General features: G+C 38.2%; 1 protein-coding gene across 1 annotated transcript; it reads left to right on the forward strand.

Moving 5' to 3' along the window:
- nampt2 (nicotinamide phosphoribosyltransferase 2) lies at nt 1–26032 on the forward strand. Its single transcript, XM_088309608.1, has 11 exons — nt 1–305; nt 2819–2954; nt 3101–3204; nt 5333–5461; nt 8366–8524; nt 9884–10014; nt 11750–11975; nt 13083–13202; nt 13777–13917; nt 18794–18919; nt 21599–26032. The coding sequence occupies exons 1-11, from the start codon at nt 258–260 to the stop codon at nt 21758–21760; spliced, it is 1482 nt and encodes a 493-aa protein (XP_088165734.1). The 5' UTR covers nt 1–257; the 3' UTR covers nt 21761–26032.
- Nucleotides 26033–27620: the final 1588 nt, after the last annotated feature.

Below are 27620 nucleotides of genomic sequence, written 5' to 3' on the forward strand. Positions count from 1 at the left end.
CGGTGCCAGTTGCGAGCAAAATACCGCCCCTTTACACACAAAATGACTTCTACTTGGACTAATTCACGCGCGGGTTGACGACAAAATCGGTTATGTTTGGGGAAATTCTCTATTTAAAATTGCTGCTATTTGTCTCCTAAGGCTAATTTTCATTGCAGTTGTTCTCCTTGGGGATTTATAAGATCAGATCACCGTTCGGTGTTGAGGTCACTGATTCGGAAGTGACATTTACGTTTATTCATTCATTCATCACAACAATGGCATCTCACGACTTTAATTTCTTGCTTGCGACGGATTCGTATAAGGTCAGTGAATCAGTAGTTTACTTTGCATTCCTGTGTAGTATGTTCTTGGCGCTTAACAATGGCGTTGTACTGTTGTAACGCTTCTTCTAGTTGACTCAAGTGAAATGTTGATTTAACAAAATGGATTTTAGGCACTAGGCTACACATCGTGAATATCGCTGTGTGAGTCGAAATGGTGGAAAGGTATTTCTACGACAGGTTAAGGCCACTGCATTTACTTTAGCGTCCGTCAACAACTGTGTTGTTGAGTTAATAGAATCGGAATGATTAGTTGAATTTATCAACAATATTTGATAAGTATAGCGGTTGATGCTCTTTCACGAGTGCTTTAAAAGACAGATGAAAGCCATTGTGATTTACGTACAAACTGTAAACACGCTTGTATTTTCATCTTCAACATAATGTGTGTACCTCCAGTATTCAGCAGTATCATAGGTCTGCAATGTTGTCTTGAATTTGAAGGAAATATACAATACAGGTTAACAGTAAATCATATGCTTGTGTATCTCTTACTAAAAGCTATTGTGACCTTTGACCCCTACCTCAAGCATTCTGGGTTTACAATATTTTATCTGTAGTGCTTGTGTACGATGGAATGGCTCAAGCTTGAAATCACACCAACATTATTAGACGAATAAAATTACTTGAGGTCCTTCCTCTGTTTAAAAATAACTAATCATGGACATGGCAGCATTGTGTGAGGAAGGCATTGCTATATTTTAGCTTTTCCAGAGATGGTGTAGTTTGGGCACATACTTTATTTATTGATGTTACATACTAACTCATTGCAGGGACTTTACTAAAACAGCTGATAAAGCTGTTATGTGGCACCTTCTAAGACCATTTAAGTCGCTTTTGCAGTAATTGCGTCTAATTTCAAAACAAAGTTTTACATCGTTGTTCTCAAGATTACTGTTGCAATTGATTGAAAAAGAAAACAAAGGTTTCCAAAGGTGTCTTCTAAATTAATGACATTTTGGTAATCCTAAATTGTATAGCATGTGTCCTCTATTATATTTTTACATTCAGTCAAGGTAAATGTCAGATGTCACAGTCATTCTACATTGTGGTGTTCCTAAATGGCAAAGGTCTGAATGATTAATAGCTGGCTTTTTTAAACTTCAACCACCCCCTGGATTTAGATTTTTTGAATATTTAACAACACATAATCTGATTTGGCAACGCTTGTGGTAATGCTGCTCAAAGGTTCCAAGGATATCTAAAGTCCAGCCCTTCTTGATTTCAATAATCAACTGTCTTTATGCATTAGTTTTATTCAACATTGAAGTGTTTTAACCTTTGTAAAACAATTGGATGTCCAAGAGGGCAAATAGATGCATTTAAAATCTTGATTTGTCTTCTCTCTAAGAGGTCTGTTTTTCTTTCTCTCTGAAATTCAGTATGGGACAGCTGTATATTAGTCTTCCCACTTTATGATTTAGGGCTGATTAGTGATGAACCAATGCCTTTTTTTTCACGGCCGATACCAATACAGATTATTATTAGTTAAGAAGGCCAGTAATATAAATATCATATTTTCAGCCAATAATCATTGTCAGAAAAAGGAAAAATATTGGTACAAGAAAATACGAACTCCAATGCTTATCTTTGTTGTAATTTTTTTAAATAAATGTTTATTTAACAACTTTTCAGATTTGTAAAATATTTAAGTTTTTTGGGGGGGGTTGTTTGTTTTAATCTTAGGCCAAATATATTTGAAAGGTTTTGGAATTCTAACAAAAAGCTCTGGAAGCTCACAAGGTTATCAACATGTCTTAAAAAATTCAATGAAAAGTAAATAGCTCCCTATAGTTTTCTAGAGTTAATAGTTTTCTATCATTTGACAATTATAGAAATGTTAAACTCTCACTTGGCTTTGTTTTAATTTCAAACAAATACAAAATGTGTAGAGAATTCCCAGGGTCAGCTGCATCTCTTATAAAGTTATCTGAAAATTTAAATAAATACTTCCCCGAAGTTAACACAGTTTTAAATTGATAATTGGTCGCTTATAAGATGTCAGATTTAGAAAAAAAAATGTCAGATGCTTTCAGTTGTCAAAAAGGTGAATAATGATCGATAATATGCCTGGCTGATAATTGGTCTATCCTTGGTCCTGATGTTTTCCTCCTACTGCTTGGTCAAAATGTAACATTGTGCCAATGCAATCTTGAGGAAGGGAGTGAAACTAAAGCAGTATGATATGTGGAATGTGTCCTTCAGTGGTTGATCAAGTGGTTGTTGCTGCTGATTATTCAATTAGTGCTGCTGGGACACAAAAAAGAGACCCAATATTTTACGGAATCACCGGTTTATTAACTGTACATGCATTCTTCACTAAGTAGAAAATCCTTTTGTTTCTAAACTTATGACTTTGCTGTTCTGAAATGCACGTGGCATTATTCCCAAGTGATGAATGAGCACCCTATGCAGTTAGATGATTAGAAATCTAAATAGGCTTATTAAGACTGTGGTTACGACTGTTCACAGTGCTGCGTTTGTTTTTTACTCAGATCACACACTACAAACAGTATCCTCCTAATGTCAGCAAAATCTACTCCTACTTTGAATGTCGTCGCAAGAAAGGCTCCCAGTTCAGTGAAGTGGTGTTTTTTGGTCTCCAGTATTTGTTGAAGAAATATCTCACAGGTACAATTACTTCCAGAAACACTTGATATCATACAAACATATTGTATAATTCATGTTTGTTGTCTATTTAGTGTATGGCTGGCCAATTCTATAGATGGCACGTCCTCACGTGATTGACGCTATCGTAATCGATTGTTCATCTACAGGACGAGTGATTACAGAAGAGAAGATTCAAGAAGCAAAGCTCTTTTACCAGTTGCACTTCAAACAGGCTGTATTTGATGAAGAAGGCTGGAGAAAAGTTCTTGAGGTATTTGAAGATTTATAATGTTCTTTGCCATTTCAATACAAACGGAAGGTAAAAAAAAAGACGATGTTCCTTGACCCAGTGATGCATATTAATTTGTTTTAAAAGATGTGTGATATTAATGGCGCTAATACAGTAAAAAATACTTTCAAATGGGTCTGAAAATCAGAAAATAGTTTAATTGAAATTGTTTTTTAGAGTCCTATTTTTAAGCCACATGACACAATATTTATGGTTACATTTAGTGTCTGTCCTGCCCGTGTTTAAGAGATGGAAGAGAACATTTTATATAACAATTATTTCATCCAACATTTGGTGCCAACTCTTTTTATTATAAGAAATGTAAAGATACGCAAAAGATACCAAATGTATTCCAACATGTTTCATTTTCAAAACAAGACAAAAAAAAATAAGCAACAATAATACTTTTTGAAACCACAAATTGTATACGGCAACCGCCAAAGTGTGTTTTCATTCACGTGTGAGCCCACAGGATTTGCTTGATAAGTTTAATCAAAAGAATTAGGGGCTTTGTCAGTGCTTAATCTCATATATCCAGCAATATTGTGAGCTGCATATCCTCGTCAAGGTCGCAGACAGTTGTGGCTGGTCAAAAGATGGTGCAAGGGTGCCGCTCTACCTCTGCTTAGTCAACTTGAAAAGAACAAAAGTGAAAAAAGTAAAAAGAAAGAAAATATTACACTTGATATCTACCGCTACATCTGTTTTGTGATGAGTATGATGAATAGTATAGAGTTAATGAGTGAAATTTATGGATGCACGTTAACTGCCCCCTCCCCAATACTAAAAAACAATAACTTTCTTCTCCAAGCCGATACCGGTATTTGATCACTTTTTACTTTGTATACTCTTACAACAAATATATTTGTTGTTGCATCTTAGAAGAAAAAAAATTATTTCCACTTCCTACCACCGACAACATACAGTCATATGTTTTGCTACTTTCCAAACTCTTGTCATTTCAGGCAGTGAGGCGATGAGCAAAAGCTCTGTTGCGTATCAATACTTATTAATGGAGTTGGTCGTGTTTTGTAAGAGGTTCGTCGTAGTCTTGTTTCTGTCAATAGTGCAACAACTTCTCAAGCAGTGCAAGACAATTTTAATTGCTATGGGGGCTTGTGATGTTTAAGGGGAGAAAAAAAACTGTTGAAATAAACAGCACTGGGAAAACTAAAGCTGTGTAACAAATGTCTCATTGTTTCTTCTGAAATTGCGTGCAGTGGCGCCACACTACCAGCAGAGACTTGGTGCTTAAAGTGCCAGTAATCAAGACCAACGTTAGTGTATTTCATGCGGCTCTTTTTATTGGTCCAGATGAATGTGTTGTTTTTTCCTAAATAACGATTCGACAATTATTGGTGTGATAGTTATCGTGCATCCCTCGTAAAAATTGATTTATCTCTAGCATCTCATAGGATGATGTAACTTCTAGCGTAGGGCACAGATAGCAATACTGATAGACTCTTCTAAAAAGTTTTACATCCGCAGTCAACACTTGTACAATACAAAATATATTGCTGAACTAGGAGTAAATTATCGCGGCCACTAGCTAACAGTGTTAAAAGTTTAACGTTAAGAATATTGTCACTGGGAACTGTTGTGATTATATGCCAAAATGGTAGAATCCAGTTATGTCATTCGCTCATTTGTTTTTCAAACAAAAATGTCGAGAGAAAAAAATGAAATAAAAAGACTTGTTTCATCAATATTGATTATTTTATTACTTTGTTTTCTTTTGAAAAAAAAAAAAAGAATTAATAATCGATCCACAAATTCAGTATCGGTTATTGGCGACCGTGAGTTTGACCCCTGGTGTGCCACCAGAGAAAAATTTTGTTCGCTATTGGCTGTTTAAAAACATTGAAATGCCTTTTAAAATTAACAAATGTGAGACAAACGTGCCAACCACTCGTCTAACATTCTGGCCTAGTCTCATAAAATCAAATCCAAATATTTGAGCCTAATTTTTTTTTCCAAATGCAAGAACTGTATAAAATATTCAGCATTTCAAAATGTGTTATATTGTGCAAGTGGTCGTAATGTTGTGGTTGGGTCTTGTATTTTTTGATTTGGACTCACATCCTGTTAAATGTGTTACCTTTTATGTCAGAAACATGATGGCCGTCTTCCTATCCGGATAAAAGCTGTGCCTGAGGGCAAGATCATACCTCGAGGCAATGTGCTCTTCACTGTGGAAAATACAGACGCAAGCTTCTACTGGCTCACTAACTATGTTGAGGTAAATGATGTTTACATGTGCCCGTTTGTCAGGGGTCACCAACAGGAAGCTAGATGAGTAGTTGCCGGGCCTGTTAACCAATGACGGGACATGGTGATTACCTAGGACTTTTGAAGAATTGATCATTTTAAAATGTTCTGACTTGCAAAAATTTTTAGAAATAAAATGTTGCATATCATATTTTGGTTTCCCTCCTGATGGTGTTGTAAGAAATCATTAACATGGTCAGTGTCTTCACATTGATGAATAGCATTAATTGATGTTAAAATATATTCATTCATTCATTCTCTTCTGTTCATCTGAGGTCGGGTATCAGGTTCAGCACTTTGACAGACTTGCCTTTCCCTCGCCTCTTCATCCAGCACTTTCCGGGAAATCCCGAGACATAGTCTCCTCAGCGTGTCCTGGGTTGTCCTTAGGGCCTTCTCCCGGTAGGACCCAACTCTGACACCAGTCGTACAGAGATCAAACAGCCCAGACTACCCCCGCACAAGATGCCCCGGGGTACATGGTTGAACGCTCTCCACAAAGCACATGTAGAACTGTCCCCCTTCTCAATAAAGGTAACCACCACACCGGCCTGCCAAGCCATTGGCCCTGTCCCTCAAGCCCGTGTGATGTTGCAGAGTCGTGTCAACCAGGACATCCCCACAATATCCAGAGCCTTTCGGAGCTCTGGGCGGATCTCATCCACCCCCGAGGCCTTGCCACCTTGGGGCTTTTTAACCACCTTGATAAACTCGAGATAGGAAAGCCTTTCTCAGAAACCCCATAGTCTGCTTCCTCATGGGAAGGCATGTCATTGAAAAGTGTCTTCCATGTATTCTCCCCACTGATTCACAATCTGGCTCATTGAGGTCAGCAGCACCCCATCTCCTCTATGATTGCGCGAAAATGTATTTTATATGTAAGAAAATATATTTTTATTATCTCATGAATTTTTTTTTTGAAAAAAAAAAAAAAGCGCGTTCAATGTGTTCTAAGCTAATCATATATCAATATATGTATGTTATTTAGTCTAAGTCGTAATATTTGATGGTGATGTGCATATTAGGGTGCATCAGATTGGTCAAAGTCAGATAAAAGCATGCAATTCCATATTAAACTTATTGCACATATTTGTAAAACGCATTTTGGACAGGCCAATATCACAATGATGATATTTTTTTATATATTGTGCAGCCCTATTGATGGTGCACTGCTTCCCCCACCTGAGACGCCGGATAGTGGAGCAGCATTTCGCAAAGTTGGCCGCAAGCCACAGCTGTGGTCGGTCACCTCAGCAATGGAGGTACAAATATGGTCCACTCGGACTCAATATCCGCGCCTGCCCTGACCCGTGGACGAAATTCTGAGTTGTGAGTAGGACTGGCATCTTCCCCCACCATCGGAGCCAACACACCACCAAGGGGTGGTCGGTTGACAGCTCTACCTCTCTGAACCCAAGTGGCCAAGACGTGGACGGAAGTCCGATGACGCGACCACAAATTCTATCATCCGACTGCGGCCAAGTGTTTCCTGGTGCCTAGTACACTTGTGGAGAGCCATATGTCTGAACATGGTGTTCATTATGGACAATCCATGAGGCGCACAGCAGACTAATAACAGAACTGATTGGGCCAGGGGGGTGGTTCTTCCCAACCATGCCCTTCCAAGTCTCACTGTCATTGCCCACGCGAGCATTGAAGTCCCCCAGCAAAATGAGGGAGTTGTCTGTCAGAGTGCTCTCTAGCAGCCCCTCTGAGGACTCAAGAAGGTATGCACTCTGAAAATGCTGTTTGGTGCATAATCACAAACAGCAGTCAGGACCCGTCCATCGACCCAAAGACGGAGGGACGCTACCCTCTCGTCCATTGGGATGAACACCAACATAAGGGGATCGAGCCAGATGGCAATAAGTAAATCCGCTCCACGTTGCCTCTTCGGACTGTGCACCATAGGGTCAGACCCAACCACAAGGCGCTTGCCAAAGAGCTTTGCCTCCTGAACTGGCTCCAGAGGGGAGCCCCAGTTGCCCGTGGTTGGGCAAGGAAAATTGTGGTCCGAACATTTCCTTCATAATAGGAGATTTATGAGCCATACTTATTCTGGTCTCTCACCTAGGATCTTTTTGCCATGGGTGACCCTGTCAGATCATAAATCCCCAGACAACTTAAGCGTACAGTTGGTATTTCACCATCCGTGTCTCGTGTGCGAGGGCATTTTTTTGAGCGCAGGTGGCGCTCAAACACGTTGGATCATTTCAGCATTTCGGTGCCATCGGCACTAAGTGTGTAGGAACCAGGAGTCAACCACACACAGCTATCATCACTCTTCATACACCAAACATGACAGGACCCTGTGAGAGCATTTCAGAAGCTCTCCTGGAGAATAAATTAGTTGATTTTTGGCAAGATTACGCCTCCCTCTGCAATGTTAAACTCCTACAATATAAGGACAAGCACAAATGGTACAAAGCGATGGAATATCTCTTTGTCTTTGAGATCACTTGAATCTGACTCTAGGTTGCACACTTCAATGGTCACATGATCTCAAACGTGATCAATGCAACTTTAAGTCGCAATACCAATGACGAGTGTGTGGAGAGCAGCGCTATCTGATATGCCAAAGTCGATGGCGCAACGCCTATAGCGCTTTGTGCATGCCGGGCTTTAGCTTCTAGGATCATTGGGACACATAAGTCCCTCAACCACGATAAGGTTCACGGCTCAGGTAGGACAATAATACCATACAATTAAAGTTAATATAAACAAACTGTCTCTCCATTTCAACAAGGTTGGTGACCCCTGCCTTGGAGCATAATTGAAATCTTACATACTTACCATTGGGATACGTCTACGCTGTCTGCTTGAATTTGTCCCATAACTATCCTGTTTGATGACACCCTCTCATTGTTGGCTTTAGACCATGTTGGTCCAGATGTGGTATCCCATCACTGTGGCTACCATATCCAGAGAGTTTAAGAAGATCCTAGCCAAACACCTGAAGGCCACTTCAGGAAGCCTTGAGGGTCTTGAGCTGAAATTGCATGACTTCGGCTACAGAGGAGTCTCTTCACAGGAGGTCTGGTTGTCATTGGTTGTTTGGAAAAATATGTTCATGCTTATTGCTTTGTATGATAAAGACTTGAACACTTCCGTCCATCTTTTTTTATGCTAGGTTTTTCTCTGTGGTTTGGGCACATTTTTGACATACACCATGGACGATGTTTAACATACATGTTTGAGATACGTAATCTATTATAATCATAAATTGTGTCCATAGAACAACAGGATGTTGCATTGCCATGTAAAAAAATAACTTGTACATCTGAAATAAGACCCAGAACAGAACCATTACTGCCTTTAAGATAGATATAGACAATCAAAATTTGTCTGAAATTTACTCTGAGGTTTTTCTTTGTCTATTTTTAGTTCACTATTCGATAAACATTGCCCTGCAAGAATAGTGACCAGGAAGTATCAAGGCTTGAATAAGCCATGGATGACTCAGAGTATAGAGAAGTCATGTGAAAATAAGATAAATGCTACATAAACACTTTTTAATTTTAAGAACAAAACATGCTGAACTTAATTACAAGAAATATAAAAATATAAAATGAGTGCATCTTATAAGCGCAAGCAAGAGACTACATTATCTTGTTCTGTTGAAACAGAAAAGGCGTAACACACAAGAATCATGGAGAATGATATACTAAATAATGGATTTGCATAAAATAATTAACCGTTATATTTTCTTATGAATAGAAGTATTGTTATTGATAAAATAACTGATAAAATTACTCAATTTAATGATTATTTTATCTAAGTGTCAAGAAGTAAATATGAAATGGATAAATGTATTAAGAATTCCTCCACTATGTTCACTAGTGCTGTAAATAATATAGAAAAATAACAGTTAATTAAAACTGACTGTTTTAATATTTATATGGCATAAATAAAAAGTAATATAAAACATATTGTGCAACCTCTCACATATATTTGTAACCTGTCTTTCAAAACTGGTGTTTTCCCATCAGAAATGAAAATGGCAAAAGTTATTCAGATTTATGAGAGTGGTGACAAACACTTGTTTACAAATTACAGACCTATATCGTTACTGCCACAGTTCTCAAAAACCTGATAAAATCCATTTGCGCATAGACTTGATGATTTTATTGCAAAACATAATCTTTTACGCAAAAATCAGTACAGTTTCAGAGAAAAGAGGCCCGCATCTTTGGCAGTAGTGTAACTGGTGGAAGAGATTACAAACAGTATTGATAAAAAATAATTAAATGTTGGGCTTTTCATTGACCTAAAATAAGCTTTTGACCCAAAGTATTGCACGACTAACTTGACGAACAGGACTCATTTAAAAAAAAAAAGCTATTTGTGCATATTTTAAAGAGCCAAGTAAGTAATTTCTTTTTCATCAATCCAGTCTGCAGCTTTAGGTGGAGCTGCTCATCTGGTGAATTTCTGCAGTACTGACACAGTAGCAGGACTACTTATGGCTCAGCGATACTACGGCTGTCCAATGGCTGGCTTCTCCATTCCGGCTGCTGAGCATAGGTACAAAACACATCAGTAGCTTAATAACTGCTCTGTGTCACCTTTGTATTTCAAGATAACATGGACACCCATACGGCTGATTTTTATTTTGCAGCGCTTCATGGCAATGTAACGGCTTGGTTCTTTTTATGTACCACACACTGCTGGCCAAGGTTACAATTTTGATCCAGTTTTTAGCCCTCATTGGAGTGTGAAAATTATTGTAAGGAATTCACTGTACTACGGTATGTACAGTGCATCAAGACAATGTTCAGATCCCTAAAATCTCTCCCGCTCATTTGATATATATTATTTCTTATATTAGTCATTTAGGAGCGACTCAACCTAAGCAGTCTGCACCAGACTTGGGCATGGACGTTTGATGAGTGTGAGCACGAGCATAGTGCATGAACATGGTACTCTTCTCTGGCGCTAGCACTGTGGTAGAGGTGGATATGGGCACAGTATAATTCCTCACGCAACATGCATCAGGCGCATCATGATTCCACTGAGCATCCTTGAGAGGTTCCTGCAGCATTAACTGAGTCCACCTGTGGTAAATTCAGTTTATTGGATATGATTTGGAATGGTACACACTTCTCTATACGCGGTTCCACAGATGACGGTGCGTGAGTCGTGACACAAATCTGCAAAAGGGTACGGAGGAAAATTTTGCTACGTTGAAAGTTTCAATGAGCACAGTGGCCTCCATGATCTGTAAATAGGAGCTCCAACCACCAGGACTTTTCCTAGATCTGGCCGGCTGTCTAGACTTAGCTAACAGGGGTGCTCTTGCAATCCTCTGTGGGGAGAGGAGAACCTTCCAGAAAAACAACCATCTCAGCCGCACTTTACCAATCAGCGCTCTATGGAACAATGAACACTTGACTGCACAGCTGATCAAAGGAACCACGTTGATGACGCTCTCAGGGTGGCTCACGGCAATAGTAAATGTCTCTCCCTTGCAGGCCTAGGATGTCGCTAAGATAGCACCTAGGGGTTCACAGATGCAAAAGCAGCGACAGCATGAAGTCGCTGTGGTAGATCGGTTGCATTGTTCCGCTGAGCTGTTGTTACGGACTCCGCCGGTTTTGATGCTCTTTTAGCGAATCTCTCATGAGCCAACATCCACATGGGCGCCACCATCTTATCCGCTCCTGCTGCCAGTCACAAATCCAACATGGTGTCTGCTGTATTTTGCTGCTATTGATTGATTAATGAATAATTGATTCATTAATAAATTGGTTAATAATTATTAATATATAAGAATTATTTAGGTTGATTTGCGTTTTTAATTTCCTGTTTTCATTGTCTGTCACTGATTAATTGACTTTTACTACATGAACAACACTTGGTATGCAGCAATGGTTATTTTGAAAAGCTATACTAAATAAAGTTGAGTTTTGGACAATGTACACTCACTTACGAATTAGGGCATGAGAATGTATACAGCGGGGACATCTATCATGAAATTAAAACAATCATTCCTCTTATTCATAATTAATGCGCAAGACAGTTTAATCAACGAGACTCCAAATAAAATGAATGCAAAATGATGGCTAAAACATTTTTTACAAAGAAATGTGTGTGATTAGACCATCATTATTCCTGTACTGTACTGAATAAGGTGTATTTTTGGCATTCCTCTACATAATTTAATCATTCTTTCTACCATTTTGCATGCTTTCTTTTTAACTTTAACTAACCAAATGTGAGGCTGTCTAACATGCGGAAAATGCTCTTCCCTTTCTTCCAGCACGATCATCTCCTGGGGGAAAAGTAGAGAGAAGGATGCATTTGAGCGAGTGTTGGATGAGTTCTCTTCTGGGCCAGTCTCTGTGGTCAGTGACAGCTATGACATTTTCAATGCGTGCAAACATATCTGGGGAGACAAGCTGAAGGAGCGAGTCATGGAACGTGGCCAGGACTCGTGCCTCGTTATCCGGCCCGACTCTGGAGACCCCGCAGAAACTCTTATTGAGGTAAATAAGACAGCTGGTTTGACGCCGTCATAAAAATTTCACTAGCAAGTCCTTTGGATTTTGTTACTAGTTTTAATGTAATGGAATTTCCTGATTCAGATGTGTATTGTCAAAGAAGTAGTTATTTTTATTTTTTTTAATATTAAAGTACTATCAGGTTAGGCCGTAATTGCCACAGAATTTTTGTAACGTTTCAAACAATTGCACCGAGTTACTCTAACCACACAAACTGTTTTGGGATGTTTTGTTTTGTTTTGTTTTTTCTGAAACCTACAAATTTATTCAACTGCTTAAGCATTTGTATGTGGAGTTTGGTAACTGACCTTCTCACATCTAACTGTCTAAATAATGAGAAGTCAAGATTAGGATGAGTAAAAGAAGTGCAGAACAGTGGAGGAAAAGGTGTCAGCAGGCCAGAACAAGAATTTGGGGTCACGTAGGAGGTCATTTTAGAATGCAGAACAAATGAAAAGAAGCTGACAGGATTCTTAACTCCATCATCAGTAAATCATTGAATGTGCAGACTTAATGGGAGCTTGAGTTAAGCAGGATTTTATGTATTTATTTATTTATTTATTTATTTATTCTAAATCTTGACCAACTTTGAAAATGTGAGCGACCCAGCACATGATGAGGTAAAAGTTGAAAAGTGTGTTTCAACAGGTTTAACCGTTATGGTTGTGGGCCCAGTATGTAGTCTGACCAGATCGGTGATGAAAATCTTATCCCACCACTACAAAATTGTTCAGAGCAGCTTTCAGAGGCATTTGATAATGGCCTCATTGCACATACTGGGAATCTCCTACATTTCCAAAATAGTATTTGTTTTAAGTTAATTTTGTCTTCTTCCTATTATTTATATTTTGACTGATTCATTTATAGCAGACAATTTTGGCTTTTCCAACCACATTCATTTTCACATAGTCATTTTTGGGACTTCCTGTCATGTTAATAGTCAGAGTCATAGCAGATCTTTTGGGTCATTGAATGATTATGGTAGTTGTTTTTTCTTTTTTTTCTATTGTAGAAACGATTATTCGGCCTATAGCAGCTCACATTATGGATAGCATATGAATGATATTTAATCATAAAATGTGTGTCTTCTAGGTCATCAAGATTTTGGAGGAGTGTTTTGGATGTTTGCTGAACTCTACAGGTTACAAGGTGTTGCCTTCATACCTGAGAATAATTCAAGGGGATGGCATTGACCTCAATTCAGTGGATGAGGTAGTGATTCCTGCATTAGTACTGTATTACATTGTGTTGGAAACTGTACGTTGATCACTAACATTGGGCCGAAACCTTCTATGTCCAAATTTGGTCAGTTTCTTTTTGTTCAGTCAATTTGATACTACTGGTCACTCCCTTTGTGGCTACATTGTTTGTTTTCAAATTATTAAAACCAATATAAAGTTGGGACAATTCTGTTGAGTTTCACAGACACATAGACAAACAAGCATTCACGGTCACACCTTAAGACGAGTCTTTAATAACCTATCTTGCATATTTTTGGGAAATGTGGTGAGAACTCTGGGAGAACATGCTAAAGAAGGTGGGAGCCCAATTTTGAACCCACAACCTCTGAATTGTGAGGCGGATGGACTCATTTATTCAGAAGGTTTGGTCCTATAAAGGCATATTCAGAAAATTCTAATTCGTGAAAACAACAAAATACCGGTTTCCATTTTCGAGTGTGATCTTTTTCAGAAATGTTTGTATTCTAGTGATGTTTAGAGTTGCTTCAAGTGCATTAATGTGCACAAAGCAATGTATGTCAAATTAATATCTGCCTTTTCTATAGATTCTTAACAAGCTGAGTGATGAAGGCTGGAGTGCAGAGAACGTTTTCTTTGGTTGCGGTAGTTCTTTGCTTCAGAAGCTCAATCGAGACACACTCAGTTGTGCCTTCAAGTGCAGCTATGTGGAGAGCAATGGCAAAGGGGTGAGTAGAATTGTAGAGAAGGGATTTTTTTTACTCCTTAGCGCATCAATTTCTTTCATTCCTCACCCTGGGCGTGAAAACACATTGTCATTTTCTGTATCTGTTTAAAAGTAGAGAGAATAACAGTGAGCTTTTAAAGTATCACATGAATTAAATCAAACTTAATTTGTTTAGCACCTTTTGTACATATATGGGGAATGAGGTGCTTATTTTGAAGACTTCTGTCTTAAACATTTGTCAAATAGAATCAAATCAAAATCACATTTCCCTGTTAAAGGCAGCATTATGCTTTTTTTTTTTCTTAATTAAACAGTTCCCGGTGTTTTAATACTTGTCTGTGACATGTTTTGGTCAAAATACCTCAATGGTTATAAAAACTACACAAGTTTTTGCAGTGGTATCACTGGTGCTACTAAGTTTTTCAGTTGGTCGCACCACACAGGATTTGGTCACACCCTTTTTTGGGAAGGTACAGCATAACCATATTTGCTGACGCTCAATTGTCATACGGTAGTTTTGCAAGATTGACAGTGACTCAAGATATATTTCCAAATATTTTGCGGAAACAACGTTGTTTGCAACAAGCAGCAGTTGACAAGTTATTTTATATGACTTCAAAAGAAGAGAAAAAAAGGAAACTATACCATGACAAAACACAATACAATATAACTTTATTTATATGCTGCATTTCCGCATTTTTATATATATGAAATGTGTGTATATATATATATATATATATATATATATATATATACACACACACACACACACACACATTTCATCAGAGCTAGATGATAACTGAGCCAGGGCTCTACAGTGTGCCCAATATGCTTGCAAATGCGGCAAACATTTCAGTTTGTGATAGGAAACATTTATTCTGGTTGCACAAGCGTGAGTGCATGTTTTAATACTCCAACCAATACCACGGGTGAAAACAATACAGCAAAGGCACGTCTGTCAAACTGCACACACAAGGCGGAAGGCTGTGTATGTGACGCACGTGGTGTTATATCATTTCTGTATAAATTAAATAAATATTCAAATCTGGTTGTGTACATCACCAAGTTACTGATGCTGCTGTTTTTCTGGTATCTATTGTATACATGTTTATGTGTTTGTGTGTTTAAATATGTGTTCTAATTACCCGCTAATTATATATATATATATATATATATATATATATATATATATATATATATATATATATATATATATATATATATATATTAGGGCTGTAAAGATTAATCAAAAATCAATTTAATATCAATATAAACTGCTCAACATATGCATCAATAAAAAAAATTTCAAGAATCAATTCGCACCCCCATGTCAACCATAGCCGCTGACCACCCTAAGTACAACATTACGCATTCGCCACAAGCAATGAATGAACGGCAACAACCAACAATAAACATAACCAACATAGGTCGTCAGAATATACTAATTCTAAAATAAGTCCTCTCTTTCTTTCTTTCTCTCTCTCTCTCTCACTCACTTTTTTCCCTATTTTCTTTATTTATTTTACCTGAAAGTTTGACTAAAGTCAGCAAATGTATAAGACAGCAATAAAGTTAACAAGTAAATGTAAGCGAGGGTTAAGTATACTTATTATATAAAAAAGTAACTGTGGTAAAACATCTCTAGACAAGTTCTTACATCAAACATTATACAGGTTAAAATTGTAAAATAAATAAACTAATTAAAGTATAGATAAAAGTTTAAATTGGATTTTTAAAAAGTATAGCTTTGGTGAAAGCCATTACTTGTATATAATAATACAATGACCTGCATATAATTAAACTTATCTATTATTACATGATGACATTCGATTAATTGAAATGTATTTCATGTGCTGCACTATAAAATGTATTTGAAGACATTGAAGACAAAACATTTCACAACGGTAAATGATCAAACGAGACTCGACACACCTTTACGTGCAACAGTGTCATGTCGTCGTCAAAAATGTATGACATAACGATGAAAGAAAAACAAGTCCTCTTTGCTTGGCTGAAGTCGGGAAGGGAGTATCAAGTCAGTGCGATCATATTGCATTAGCCCAGAGTTGCATCACATTCCAATGCATAACACTTTCTGGAACTCTGTTGCACATTCTTTACCCCATTGTCACGTCTTGCCTGCTGGCTGTATCGTTTTGGCAGCAATAGGTTGTATTCCAAGAGCAAGTGTTCTGTTTGATACAGGCTCAACAAACGCGCTTTTAGCAAATGAGGAGCTATACAGTACTGCATACTGAAGCTTAAATTGGCTTCTCCTGCTTATTGCTTTTGAAAGATTAATACAGGATAACTGTGGTTCAGGATCTTATTCAATGATTCGCTGACAATGATTTATTTAATTTGCAACCTTCAGATTCAGATATGATCAAGAAGTCTTTATACCGTCTATCATGAAAATGTCCTTCGTAGACTATTTAATCACTATTTTTAAAGGAGGACAAGATTCAAGATGGCCCATTTTTGACTAACAAGTTCAGTTATGTTTTTTGATCAGGAAAATTAAATTAGTTTTCATTTTCTTTCTTATCCATTTATTTTGGAGAAATTAGGAATTTTTGATTTTTAACATGCAAACCTATTATATAAGTGCCAATGTTAATGTCAATGAAGCGTCCCCATAAGATGATGTGATCTGTCCCAAATTTAACAAAAATGTTTGCCAACTTTCATGTGTTGGATGAGAAGTTATGTGATACAACTGAGACCAAGATTATAAAACATGTCCTACCATTGACGTGACTTAAAACAGCACAGCATAAATCAAATCATTTTGAGAGATAAATTTAAAACAAACAGATGAGGTGTTGCTCAAGCGTGCACACACCCCTTTCCATTCTACGTCATCAAAAGCTGCGCATGCATAATTGGCGCAAACGAACAGTAGACCTATTGTGACTGCACATTAAACTGCAGATGAGTCTAGTCGTAATAAAAAATGTATCACGGTTATTCAGTAAGATATTGCTGGAGGGTTATCTGTGTAGAAAAAAACCTGCAGTGCTTGGGGAAAAAAAGCTGCAATTTTGGAATCTGCAACCCAATTTCAGTATTTTTTATTTTTTTACAATTTTCTTTTTATTGAAGAGCAACATTTCCATTCCACAAACAATCAGACTAAGTGAGAAAAAACTAAAGTGTTGTCAAAGAAAAAAAAAAAAGATTAACTAGTAATAGTGAAATAAAATCAAAATGATTGGCAGCATATCGGACTGCTTATTGACATAAGACGTAAAACAAAGTAAGGAGCACTACCAACCTTTGTTGCATCAGCTGAAGTCAGACCTAATCAGTTTCACATATTCTATCCACTTCCGCCATACCCAATGGAATTTATCCAGTTCGACCCTGAAGGAGTATGTTAGCTTTTCCGTAACAGAAATGTCATGCACAATACATCTTCTGCAGTCGGTGATTCTGTCTTTAACCATTTTCTCGTGATGGATTTTTTTACTATCCATTGAAAGTATATTAAACAGTTTTTTGTCAGTCCAACTTTCCAGTTGCAAATCCCGCAACAACAAGCAATCACGTTTGAAAGGGATTTTCAGTTCAAGTACATTCTCGAGGTGTGTGTGGCTCTCACTCCAGTGAGGTTGGATAACCTGGCAGGTTATTTTAATTTTTGGTTTTAATTATAGAATCGGCCGAGACGATCCTATACCAATCAGATTTATTTTTTCTGCGGAGGCCGAAAGTAGTTATAGTTCCATGATGTTTCGCCTTCCCACGTGGGTGCAGGGTTGAAGGCACAGAATACACCTTTGCACAAGCACTGGACGAGAATGAATATCAACAAACGTCATTCCTGACCACAGGTGCTTCAGAGTGGATGAAAGCCCATGGCACCTGTCTCTCATTAACCTTCTCCCACATTTGCTAGCGTGACACTGGGTTTCACTTTTCCCTGCGCATCAAAGTGATTTGTTTTTCTGTCACTGAGTGCCATATGATCAGTGTAGTCGGAGCTGCGGTTTTCTTTTCCACCCTCCTACAGCTGAGATGGCTTTGTTTGTGTTCGCCGAGGTAAACGTTTGTGTGGCTGTACTTAATGAGGTGAGGTACTGGTTCTTCCATCTCATGTCACATAGTTGTGGTATTCCGGAAAACATAGTCGCTTGCTTGCCCGTGCCACTAGCATGTCGTGCAAAGTGAAGTAGAGGAGTTGAAGTAGTTTGGGTTTTTCAAATAGATCGGACAGGTTTGAATAAAAAACATCCGATAGGATCAGTCATTTGGATCCGACTCAACCCCAATCCAACAGATCAGACCGGACCATCCCTAGATTTCATCACGCATAAATATCAAATTCAACAGAGTTTTGTTTTCAAATTGTTCCCCAGAGTAACGCTTCTCTAGCCAAGTGTACATTTATCACACTGCAAATGTGCCCTCTGAGGCACTTCCTTGCGTCATATTTTGAATCCAACTTTTTTTCATGAAAAACTGTTTGGGATAAGACCAGGGAAAATGTTCACAAACTTGATGTGTATTATAGATTTATTTTTTTTTGCAGGTTTGTATAAAAGGGATTGTCAGTTCTTGAGTCTTTTCACAGGAAAACATATTAAAGTAATAGATTATATTATATTTCATTTTATATTTTATTTATCTAGTACTTTTCATTCAGAGATGCAACCCAAAGTTCTAGAGAAAAAGCCAAAAATAAACCAAAATCAAACAAATACATTGAATACATTACAAAACAATTTGTACACATTAAAATACATTACAAAACAATGGCATCGATCATTTCTTTTTTTTAATTGTCGCGCTTTTTAGTGTTATTTGTTTGCTGTGCTGACATCTGTTTTCTCTCAAAAATATATATATTCCATACCATTGTGTATCTCTTCCAGATGGACGTGTATAAACAGCCAGTGACGGATCCATCCAAGGTTTCAAAGAGGGGTCGCCTATCACTGAGAAGGAACTCTGATGGGCTCTTGGAGACTGTAGAAAGGGGAGCCGGCAAACCTGAGGAGGTGAGACTGATCTTTTAATTCTTGGATATCATTACACTGGAAAGAATTGTGGATGTGAGACTGATAGTTGGGTCGGTTATAGTATACACTACACTAACAAAACTGAATAATAATAACTCATGCACACATATTTGTTTTTCTTTTCCCTGTACCCTCCTCGCTATCCACTGCGATCAACTGGTTGGGCACTTCTGCTCTAAATCAACTCTGCCTTTAATAAAGACAGTTACAGTGATCCCCATATATTTGCAATTTAGCCTTCACTAATTCGCTTATTGTCTGAATTGTATTATTTTTTTGGGGAACCTATCCTCTGAAAAACTCACAGTTTTAGCAATATGTCTTTGAGCTACAATGCTGTTAAAAAATATTTGCCCCCTTTTTTTGCACATTTATCACTCACAAAGGTTTCATTTCATCAAACCAATTTTAATACCACACTGAAACAACCCGTGGATATCGGAAATGCAGTATCTAGATCAGGGGTGTCAAACTCATTTTTGTGGACGGGCCACATCGTAGTTGTGGTTTCCCTCAGAGGGCCGGTATGACTGTGAACCCATATAAATTGATTGGAAAGCCAGTTTTGAAATCAGAAGCTAGTAAGTGTTCAACAATTTTTCAATTTATTTTAAAAGGGGAGGATTGGTAACAAATAAATGGCAATATCTCATATCTCAGTGTTGTTAAAAGTGAAGAAAATATGCTAGAAACAGGAAGTTGATGCAGATGATTTGCCCTTAGCGGGCCACATAAAATGAGGTTGCGGGCCAGATCTGGCCCCCGGGCCTTGAGTTTGACACCTGTGATCTAGATGATGATTTTATTTACCAAGGGGAGAAAACAGTACAAACCTATCTGGCCCCATGTGAAAAAGTCATTCAACCCCCCACCACCCTTTGTTTAATTACCAAGCAACTGTGACTCACCACAGTTTTGGGAAAGCTAAGCACAATTTCACAGGCAACACCCATCCACCACATTTTCTGACTCAATAAATCACTCAAATAGAATCTGTTAGACAAAGTGAAGTAGGCAACAAAATCTCAACAACAAAAGCATCATGACCACAATCCAAAGAAATACCAGGAAAAAAGTGATTGAAATCAATCAGTCTGGAATAGGTTACAAAGCCATTTCCAAGGCTGTGGGGCTCCAGCGACCCACTGTCCGTGACATTATTCACAAATGGAGAAAACTGGGACCAGTGGCAAACCTTCAATTGAGTCGTCAACCAACGGAGATTACTTAGAGTCGGATGACGCCTAACCCTGGTGGTGACAATACTACCTAGAAAACCATGCAAAGAACTGTAAGCCTTGCTGGCCTCAGTTAAGGTCAGTGTTCACGACTCCACTACGAAAAAGAAACTGGTGAAATAATGGCCTCCATGGGAGGATTCCCAGGTTCCCTGGCAAAAAAAACATGGCTGTCACAAAGGGACACAAAGCTTCATCTCACATTTACAAAAAAGCATCCTGATGATCCTCAAGACTTTTGGAGAAATATTTTGTGGGCTGTTGAGTCGAAAACTAAACTTTTTGGAGGGTGTGCAGGCCGTTACGTCTAGCGTAAAAATGGCTCAGCACCTGATAAAAAGCACATGATGCCAACAGTCAAGCATGGTGGTGGCAGTGTAATGGTCTGGGACTGCTTTCCTTCCTCAGGACCAGGACAACTTGCTGTGATTGTCGGAAAAATTAATTCCACTATTTACCACAAGATCCTGAAGGAGAACGTCCGGCCATCAGTTTGTGCCCTCAAACTTAAGCACTCTTGGATCTTGGATCATGCAGCAGGAAAACAATCTTAAACAGCCAACGAGACCACCCCGAGAAGGGCTGAAAAAGAACCAAATTAAAAGTCGCATTTAAATCCGATTCAAATGCACTGGTGTGATAGTCAACAGGCAGTTCATGCTAGAAAACCCTCCAGTATAACAGTGTTTAAACTATTTTGTAAAGAACAGTGGTCCAAAATCCCTCCACAGCGGTGTGAATGACTCATCACCAATTTTTGCAAACATTTTATTTCAGTTATTGCTGCCAAAAGCGGCAGAATCATGCTATTATGCTGACTTATATTGTTGTATTGTATTGTTTTTTTTTTTTACCCCATTGGAAAATAAAAGGATCAACTACTCCTTTGGATTGTCTCAGTGTGATGTTAAAATTAGTTTGAAATAAAACCATTGTGAGTGATAAATGTGCAAAAAGCACAGCAATCAACAAGGAGGCAAATACTTTTTCACTGCACTCTGTCTAGTAGTAGGGAAGTATTGTACATAGAATTGCTTTGAGGTGTTAAATTTAGACATGAGTAGTACTTTGTCACCACCTTTTGGCATCGTTAGGCAATTACAAAGATTTTCTAGTGAGGCATCAATTACTCCCAGGTTTTGCTATTTGTCCGTGGTCCCTGCAGAATACGTTGGTTTACCGTACTGCTCGGTTTGAGTTTGCATTGCCAGGCAGGAATTGTTTGTCTCATGGAGCTAAATAACGTACCTAAAAACTCATTTGCACATTTTACATATAATATTATTACATTTGAACGTGAACATAAACAAAACTAAACCAAACACATAGTGTCCTTGCAACCCACTTAAATACTTTCATTGTTGTAGGCTTTTGAGTGCTAATGATCTCCCTGCGTTTCCATTTTTTCCGTGCTCTTAAGGATCTGCTGGTGACTGTGTTTGAGAATGGATGCCTTCTACAGAATTACTCCCTGGAAGAAATCCGTAAGAACGCCAGACTGCGGGATGAAGAAATGCCACCTACCATACACAACCACAAAGAGGAGCTGCTGCACAAACACATCATGAATGGGACTCATTAGATCAGATTCTAAACCTGCTGATGTGTGCAGGTATGTCGATTGTGGTGCCTTGTATTTCTAAATCTTCCAAAGGGAGGAGTATGCAGGGTTTTAATTAGTTTCCTTTTTTTTAATTTTTTTTTAATGCACTACCAACACACCAAGTGCTGAATATGACAAATGACAACACAGAGTATCATCTCAAGCATTTCACTTAGGACATTTTTGCTTTGAGAAGATTTATGTTCATTCTGGGCCTGCACCATCATGAGCGTGATGACGACAACTGAAACTCAGGGTCAGCAATGTTTCTGAGGTTGTTGGACTCCCCCCTCCCTTGAAGTATACATTTTAAGATTTGTCCCCTGTTTTGGGGGATGCAATTGATTTTTATAGTGCATGCAGTCGCTCTCCATCTATCAATGGTTTTTGAGTTTATTATTTCTCTTGCTATTGTATAGTCGAGTTTGAAGCAGTGCTTGAGACCAAAATCACACTAAAGGTGAACAAATTATGTCAAACTGAAAACTGTTGGTCTGATTGACTACAATAGTAATGCTCCTTCGAGTGAGTGGCATTGTGTATTACTGTATTTTTCGGACTATTAGTCACCCTTTTTTTCCACAGTTTGGTCCTGCGACTTTTACTCAAGTGTGACTTGTAGCACGGACTGGCAACCAAAATCCCCATTCATTAATTGCACGTTACCACGTCCTTCTTTCCACTGGCGATAATGCACCAAATGTATTTGCCAACTGCCAAAAGACAGTAGGAGTAGTAGTCGTACCTTGCCTTCTGTATAGCATGCTACAGACGGTGGCGCTAATGCATCAAAAGTGTTTGCCCACCGTCAAAAGAAAGTCGAACAGGAAATGGAACCAGGAGAAGAGTTGTCAAGGCAACAAATATGGGGCGTTTAGCTAGTTTGGCATGCTGCTAACTTGCGCCATCAACATTTACAACACCAAAAGGCACTATAACCAAGCAGGATTCAACCTTTGGCCACAATGTGATGCAGGATTAGGTTGGATTATTTTATTTGAAGGGGGACAGTGCAATTTCACAAAACAAAAACAAAAAAAATCCAGAATTAGCCAAAAGGCTATTTTTCATCTGTAGTTCTCTGGTCATGATAAAAGAGTCATTAATATACAATTAAATGGAATGCATATGAATAGAAAGACACTAGACAAAAGTCCTTCCCACATTTTACAATAAACATAACTGATTTTTTAGTGTTGGCATGTGTAGTTACTTATGTACCATATGTAGAAGTCTTTTGCGAAGGCCTTGTGGGTGGCTTTCCTTTTAATCTCCTTCTTGTATTTTGTTACTTACTGACCACGTCAACAAACTAAAAGCAATCTTGCACTGAGGGATTCCACAGTCACCTCTGAGAAGATTCAGAAGTCCGGCGCTCATTACTGACTCTGACTGATGTTGGCTGATGATAGTTGCTTTAAAGCAGTGATGGGCGGTCAAGGCCTTCTCTGGTGGCCTAACATAATCAAGAAATCATGATCATATTCTTCACATTGATATCATATTATATGCTGGTGTGGAATTTGTAGGTTAGAGTTTTTATCCAATCAGAATTCAGCTAGCTCGTGTTGCCAGGCAGATTTCATAATACCATTACCACACACTATTCGTCTGAGGCCACCCGATACAATCGTGCGGGCATCTGTTCTGTGTCTCAAGGCGACTTTTACAGTTGATAGACAGTTACGATAGCCAATCAGAGCACGAGTTGATTACAGTAAGGCCTTCTCGCTGGTTTCACGAAGGTGATGAATGCTTCTTGTGATTGGATACTCACTCGTGAGGGGGCAGCGCTATGCGGAATCAAAACACCAGAAAGTCGTAACTGGCGACCATTTGAAAATCTAAAATATAGTCTTGCTTTTTTTAAATCACAATGGCCGAAGGAGGAATTTAATTGCAGGTACACTTGCGAGGCCATTTTCAAGATGGACCTTTCAAGAGGTCGTCCAACACTCAGTCAGTACTGCGTAAGTGTCTGTCAGTATATTATTTCTCCAGCCGTTGTGTCATAAGTGACGGTGTTTTGAGAGGTGTTTATGCGGAAGTCATAAATGCAAAGCCCGCCACTGCTTTAAAGTGATACAATACAATACAACTTTATTTATACAGGGCATTTCGCAAAAGATACATGTGTATATATATTTGAGTTGAGATGAGCACGGATGGTTGTACGTCTATGTGTGCCCTGCGATTGGCTGGCAACCAGTTCAGGGTGTACCCCGCCTACTGCCCGAAGTCAGCTGGGATAGGCTCCAGCTCGCCCCACGACACTTGTGAGGCGAAGCGGTACAGATAAAGGATGGGTGGATGAATTTGGCCACAGAAACTGAAGCTACACCATTCGCTGTCTTTATATATGAACCTCAGATCCGTAACGTTATGAAAACTGGCCCAGTTCAAATGATTGTACTTTTATTGGTATTACACAATGACGAAAATGCTGTTTTCTTTTTTTTGTCCATAAGTTTAATGACTTGTTAGTACAGAACTTATCCATTTTTTTTCATTCTCTGACTAGCCTGAGACAAACTGGTTTTGGCTGAAAATCATCAAATGCATGGCATCTTTTTCATTCATAATCATCCCAAAAAATTGCAAGATTCATTATTTTCTTTAAACATACTTTATCAATATGAGATTTAAAGGAAAGCTTTGAATCTAACTTTAGCTCAAGATATTTGTGTTGAGTTGCTACATGTATTTCGGAATTATGACATGCTCTACTGGTTTTATTAAAGTGCATCCCACCAATTTTTGACGCTTGTAGTAGCAGGTACACTCTTTCTACCATGTTGTGACATGAGTCACTACTTTAGTTAGTCTGGCTGCATCAATGCATTGGAATAGCAACCAATGAATAAAACTGCGTCATCGGCTTCCATTCAGCAACCAACATCAGAACAAATCATTAACATGAAGGCTAAATAAAAGATTCTAGTTAAATCATTTTAAAGAAAGAAAGTCTTTTTCGTCGTAATGTACTGCCTGACAAATCTTTTTTGGGGCACTCTGAATAACCAAATGGCTCATTTGAACTACGCAAGTTTCCGACCGGTTGTAGTGAAGCAATGCGCACATGGAGCATATTTCTGAATGCACCCACAATTAGGGATCGGGTACTTTGGGGGTGAGTCCGAGCGCTACTGTTCTTATGTTTTTTAAATATAAATTCCCCCCCAAAAAATGTGTTTTATATTCTGGAGCGACATATGCGTTTGTTCTTCTTGATGCATTTTTTGACTGGCGCGACTTATACTCCAGAACGTCTTTTAGTCCGAAAAATACTTTTTTTTTTATATGCAAGTTAGTTCCTACACCCTTTATTTGAAGAGCATCCAAGTATCCATTGTATAGAAATGCAACAAATATACTGCACAGTAATTTCCTAAATCCACAAATCCATATTCTTTGGAGTTTCTAAAAATCCTAATTTTCACTATGATGATAAATCAAACAAACTTTATCCCACTTTAAAACTGGACATGGAGAATTTCTCTTCTATGTTAAGAAAAATATGCACTACTAATGCAGCCTTTTTATCCTGTCGCATTTACCTCATCATTTCAGATACAACATTTACTGAGCAGAAATGAAAATAATCTTGTTTGGTGTTATTTTATTTCAAGCTATACATATGAAGTATTTGTTTTCTTGCCAAACGTTTGCTTGATTACAATTTTGGGTTGTTGTTGTCCACAGCCTAAATTTTCATTTGTTCTGTGAAAATTTTCTTATCTCATATGAGGCCGGACAGTGTCATGTCGATTGAAGTTGGTAATTTATTTCCCAAAAAAGTTTGGTCATCACTGGAAATACATCAGCTGTTTCTTTTAAGTCGTCCGTGTTTTCTCCAGGTGTTTAGCGTGCCATGGAAGAGGCTTGCTTATAGTGACTTGCTTGTCTTTCCATCATCGCTGGTTTCACTGTCAGAAAAAATTGTACTGTGGGCATCCGTTTTTATTCTCCAAAGAACTTTTTCAAATTACCCTATAAGATTTACAATTGAACCCCAAGGTATAAATATGTGCTGTTTATTCTTAGAAAGGGTACAGAAATAATCTAAACCGACAAAGAGACCATGTTTGTACCTTTTTGTTTGGATGTAAAGGTACAAACAAATGCGAAGCCAATGTGAATGCTTTTTGGAGGTCATCTAGACCAGGAATGAGCATACTTAAAAGATGGTACACGCATTCCTACCCAAATATATGACAAAAATGCCATTTTAAATAAATATACAAAATATGAGTATTTTTCTTTTGTTATGTTTTTTTTTGTAATGTGACCAGGGCTGTTCACTCTCCTCTGTTGAAGGGGACAAACAAAACTGGGGTGTCTCCCCTGCATAGCAAGTCAGCCGCTTGTCCAAGTCACCACACACATTTGCAACACTGTTAACGGTATTATATGTACATATGTCAATGTTTTGGCGGTGGTCACAAAGTACACCACTCTTCATGCACTTTCAACGAACTGTCAACCATTCTTGTGAAGGAAAAAAAACACAGTTTTTTGTACTTTATTTTTTTCGCGACATATTGCATTATGCAATGCTGAACTTTTTCCGTCATAAGATGATTAATCATTATCGTTTAAGTGTTTTTATGTTACCCGTAGTTCAGTGAATGATTTAAATTAGTCTCACGTTAATTTTAAGTTGCACATTCTTAACATAACAAACCTTGACTGTGATTTGTGGGCAAAACAGTAACATCCCGGGTAGTTCTATTGAATACTAATCTAAGGTCTAAGGTGTTCATTATCTGGTGTGTCAGCAGTACATCTGAGTGTGCCCTTCCTGGTAATTACGTCATAGTGGTAGTTAATTTAGGTGGCTCTAAAATGCCATAAAGTACATCATGGCCGGCATTCTTTTGCCGTTCTTAGTCGAAGTGTTTGATTCAAAGTGCCATCTAGTGGTGAACAGTGTTCTTACAACTTTGAATTGATCAGGTGTGGTAGGGTAAGCATTTTGATAATGCTCAAAAATGAATCGCGGGGTCGCTCAAAGTGTTGAGGCGGGGTGCAAGTTACCCCGCCATTATCTAAAGTTCGAAACATTACCCTCCGCAATGTAGGCTATGGTACATCCTATTTGTCAATAGCATGTTTCCTGCCAAACTTGAGAATTTTACACTGCGGTACAGATCAGTTATATTGGTACCTTTTGAGCCACTTATGAAAACATATGCAAAAATGAAACATTCCTTTGTGGAAACAAGTTCAACAAACCCATGCACATGCACCCATGTTCACATGTAGTTGTCTTATTTGTTTTGCAGCATGTCACTCCAAAAATGATACCAAAATCATTTTTAACCTCTATGAATTTTTTTTTTGTTGTTGTTTTGTTTTGGTTTTTTGTTTTGGGATTTGGAATTTATGCCTTCTAGATGTATGCATTATAGATTAATTTCCAGAAATGCATGAGAATTGTGACTTTGCAGTACTATTTGCTTCATTCTTAGATGCGCTGTTACCCTTTAAATGCATGGTTCTAACATTGTTGCTATGGGTGAATTAAATGACTGGCTTTCCTGATTGGCAGAAGTGAACACAAAGTGTCACATGGACACAATGTTTTGATCTTGATAATTTTTTTTTTTGTCAAAAATGGCTAGCCTCTTAAATGGAGAAAAACGGCTGAATATTACTGGTTCAATCGTAATCCGTGAACACAATATTAAATCAGAATGGGATTGACTTTCCCCTTTAAGATGATGTTCAAATCAATTATTTGATTTTTATAATCTCTTGGTACTGATTTTGAGTCACTATAGTAACTGTCAGAGCTGGGCACTTGACCCTCTTTTGCCGGTCAGTCCCCCACCCTACG

The sequence above is a fragment of the Idiotropiscis lumnitzeri genome, chromosome 11, assembly GCF_059441095.1.
Source record: "Idiotropiscis lumnitzeri isolate Australia: NSW breed Sydney's pygmy pipehorse chromosome 11, RoL_Ilum_1.0, whole genome shotgun sequence".
In the NCBI taxonomy this organism is placed as follows: Eukaryota; Metazoa; Chordata; class Actinopteri; order Syngnathiformes; family Syngnathidae; genus Idiotropiscis; species Idiotropiscis lumnitzeri.

What these genes read in the sequence shown, in the direction of transcription:
- nampt2 (XM_088309608.1), top strand. Translation starts at nt 258, where the DNA reads ATGGCATCTCACGACTTTAATTTCTTGCTTGCGACGGATTCGTATAAG. An exon ending in GCTGGAGAAAAGTTCTTGAG is followed by an intron (nt 3,205 to 5,332) that starts GTATTTGAAGAT and finishes CTTTTATGTCAG; the next exon opens with AAACATGATGGCCGTCTTCC. An exon ending in ATTCCGGCTGCTGAGCATAG is followed by an intron (nt 10,015 to 11,749) that starts GTACAAAACACA and finishes CCTTTCTTCCAG; the next exon opens with CACGATCATCTCCTGGGGGA.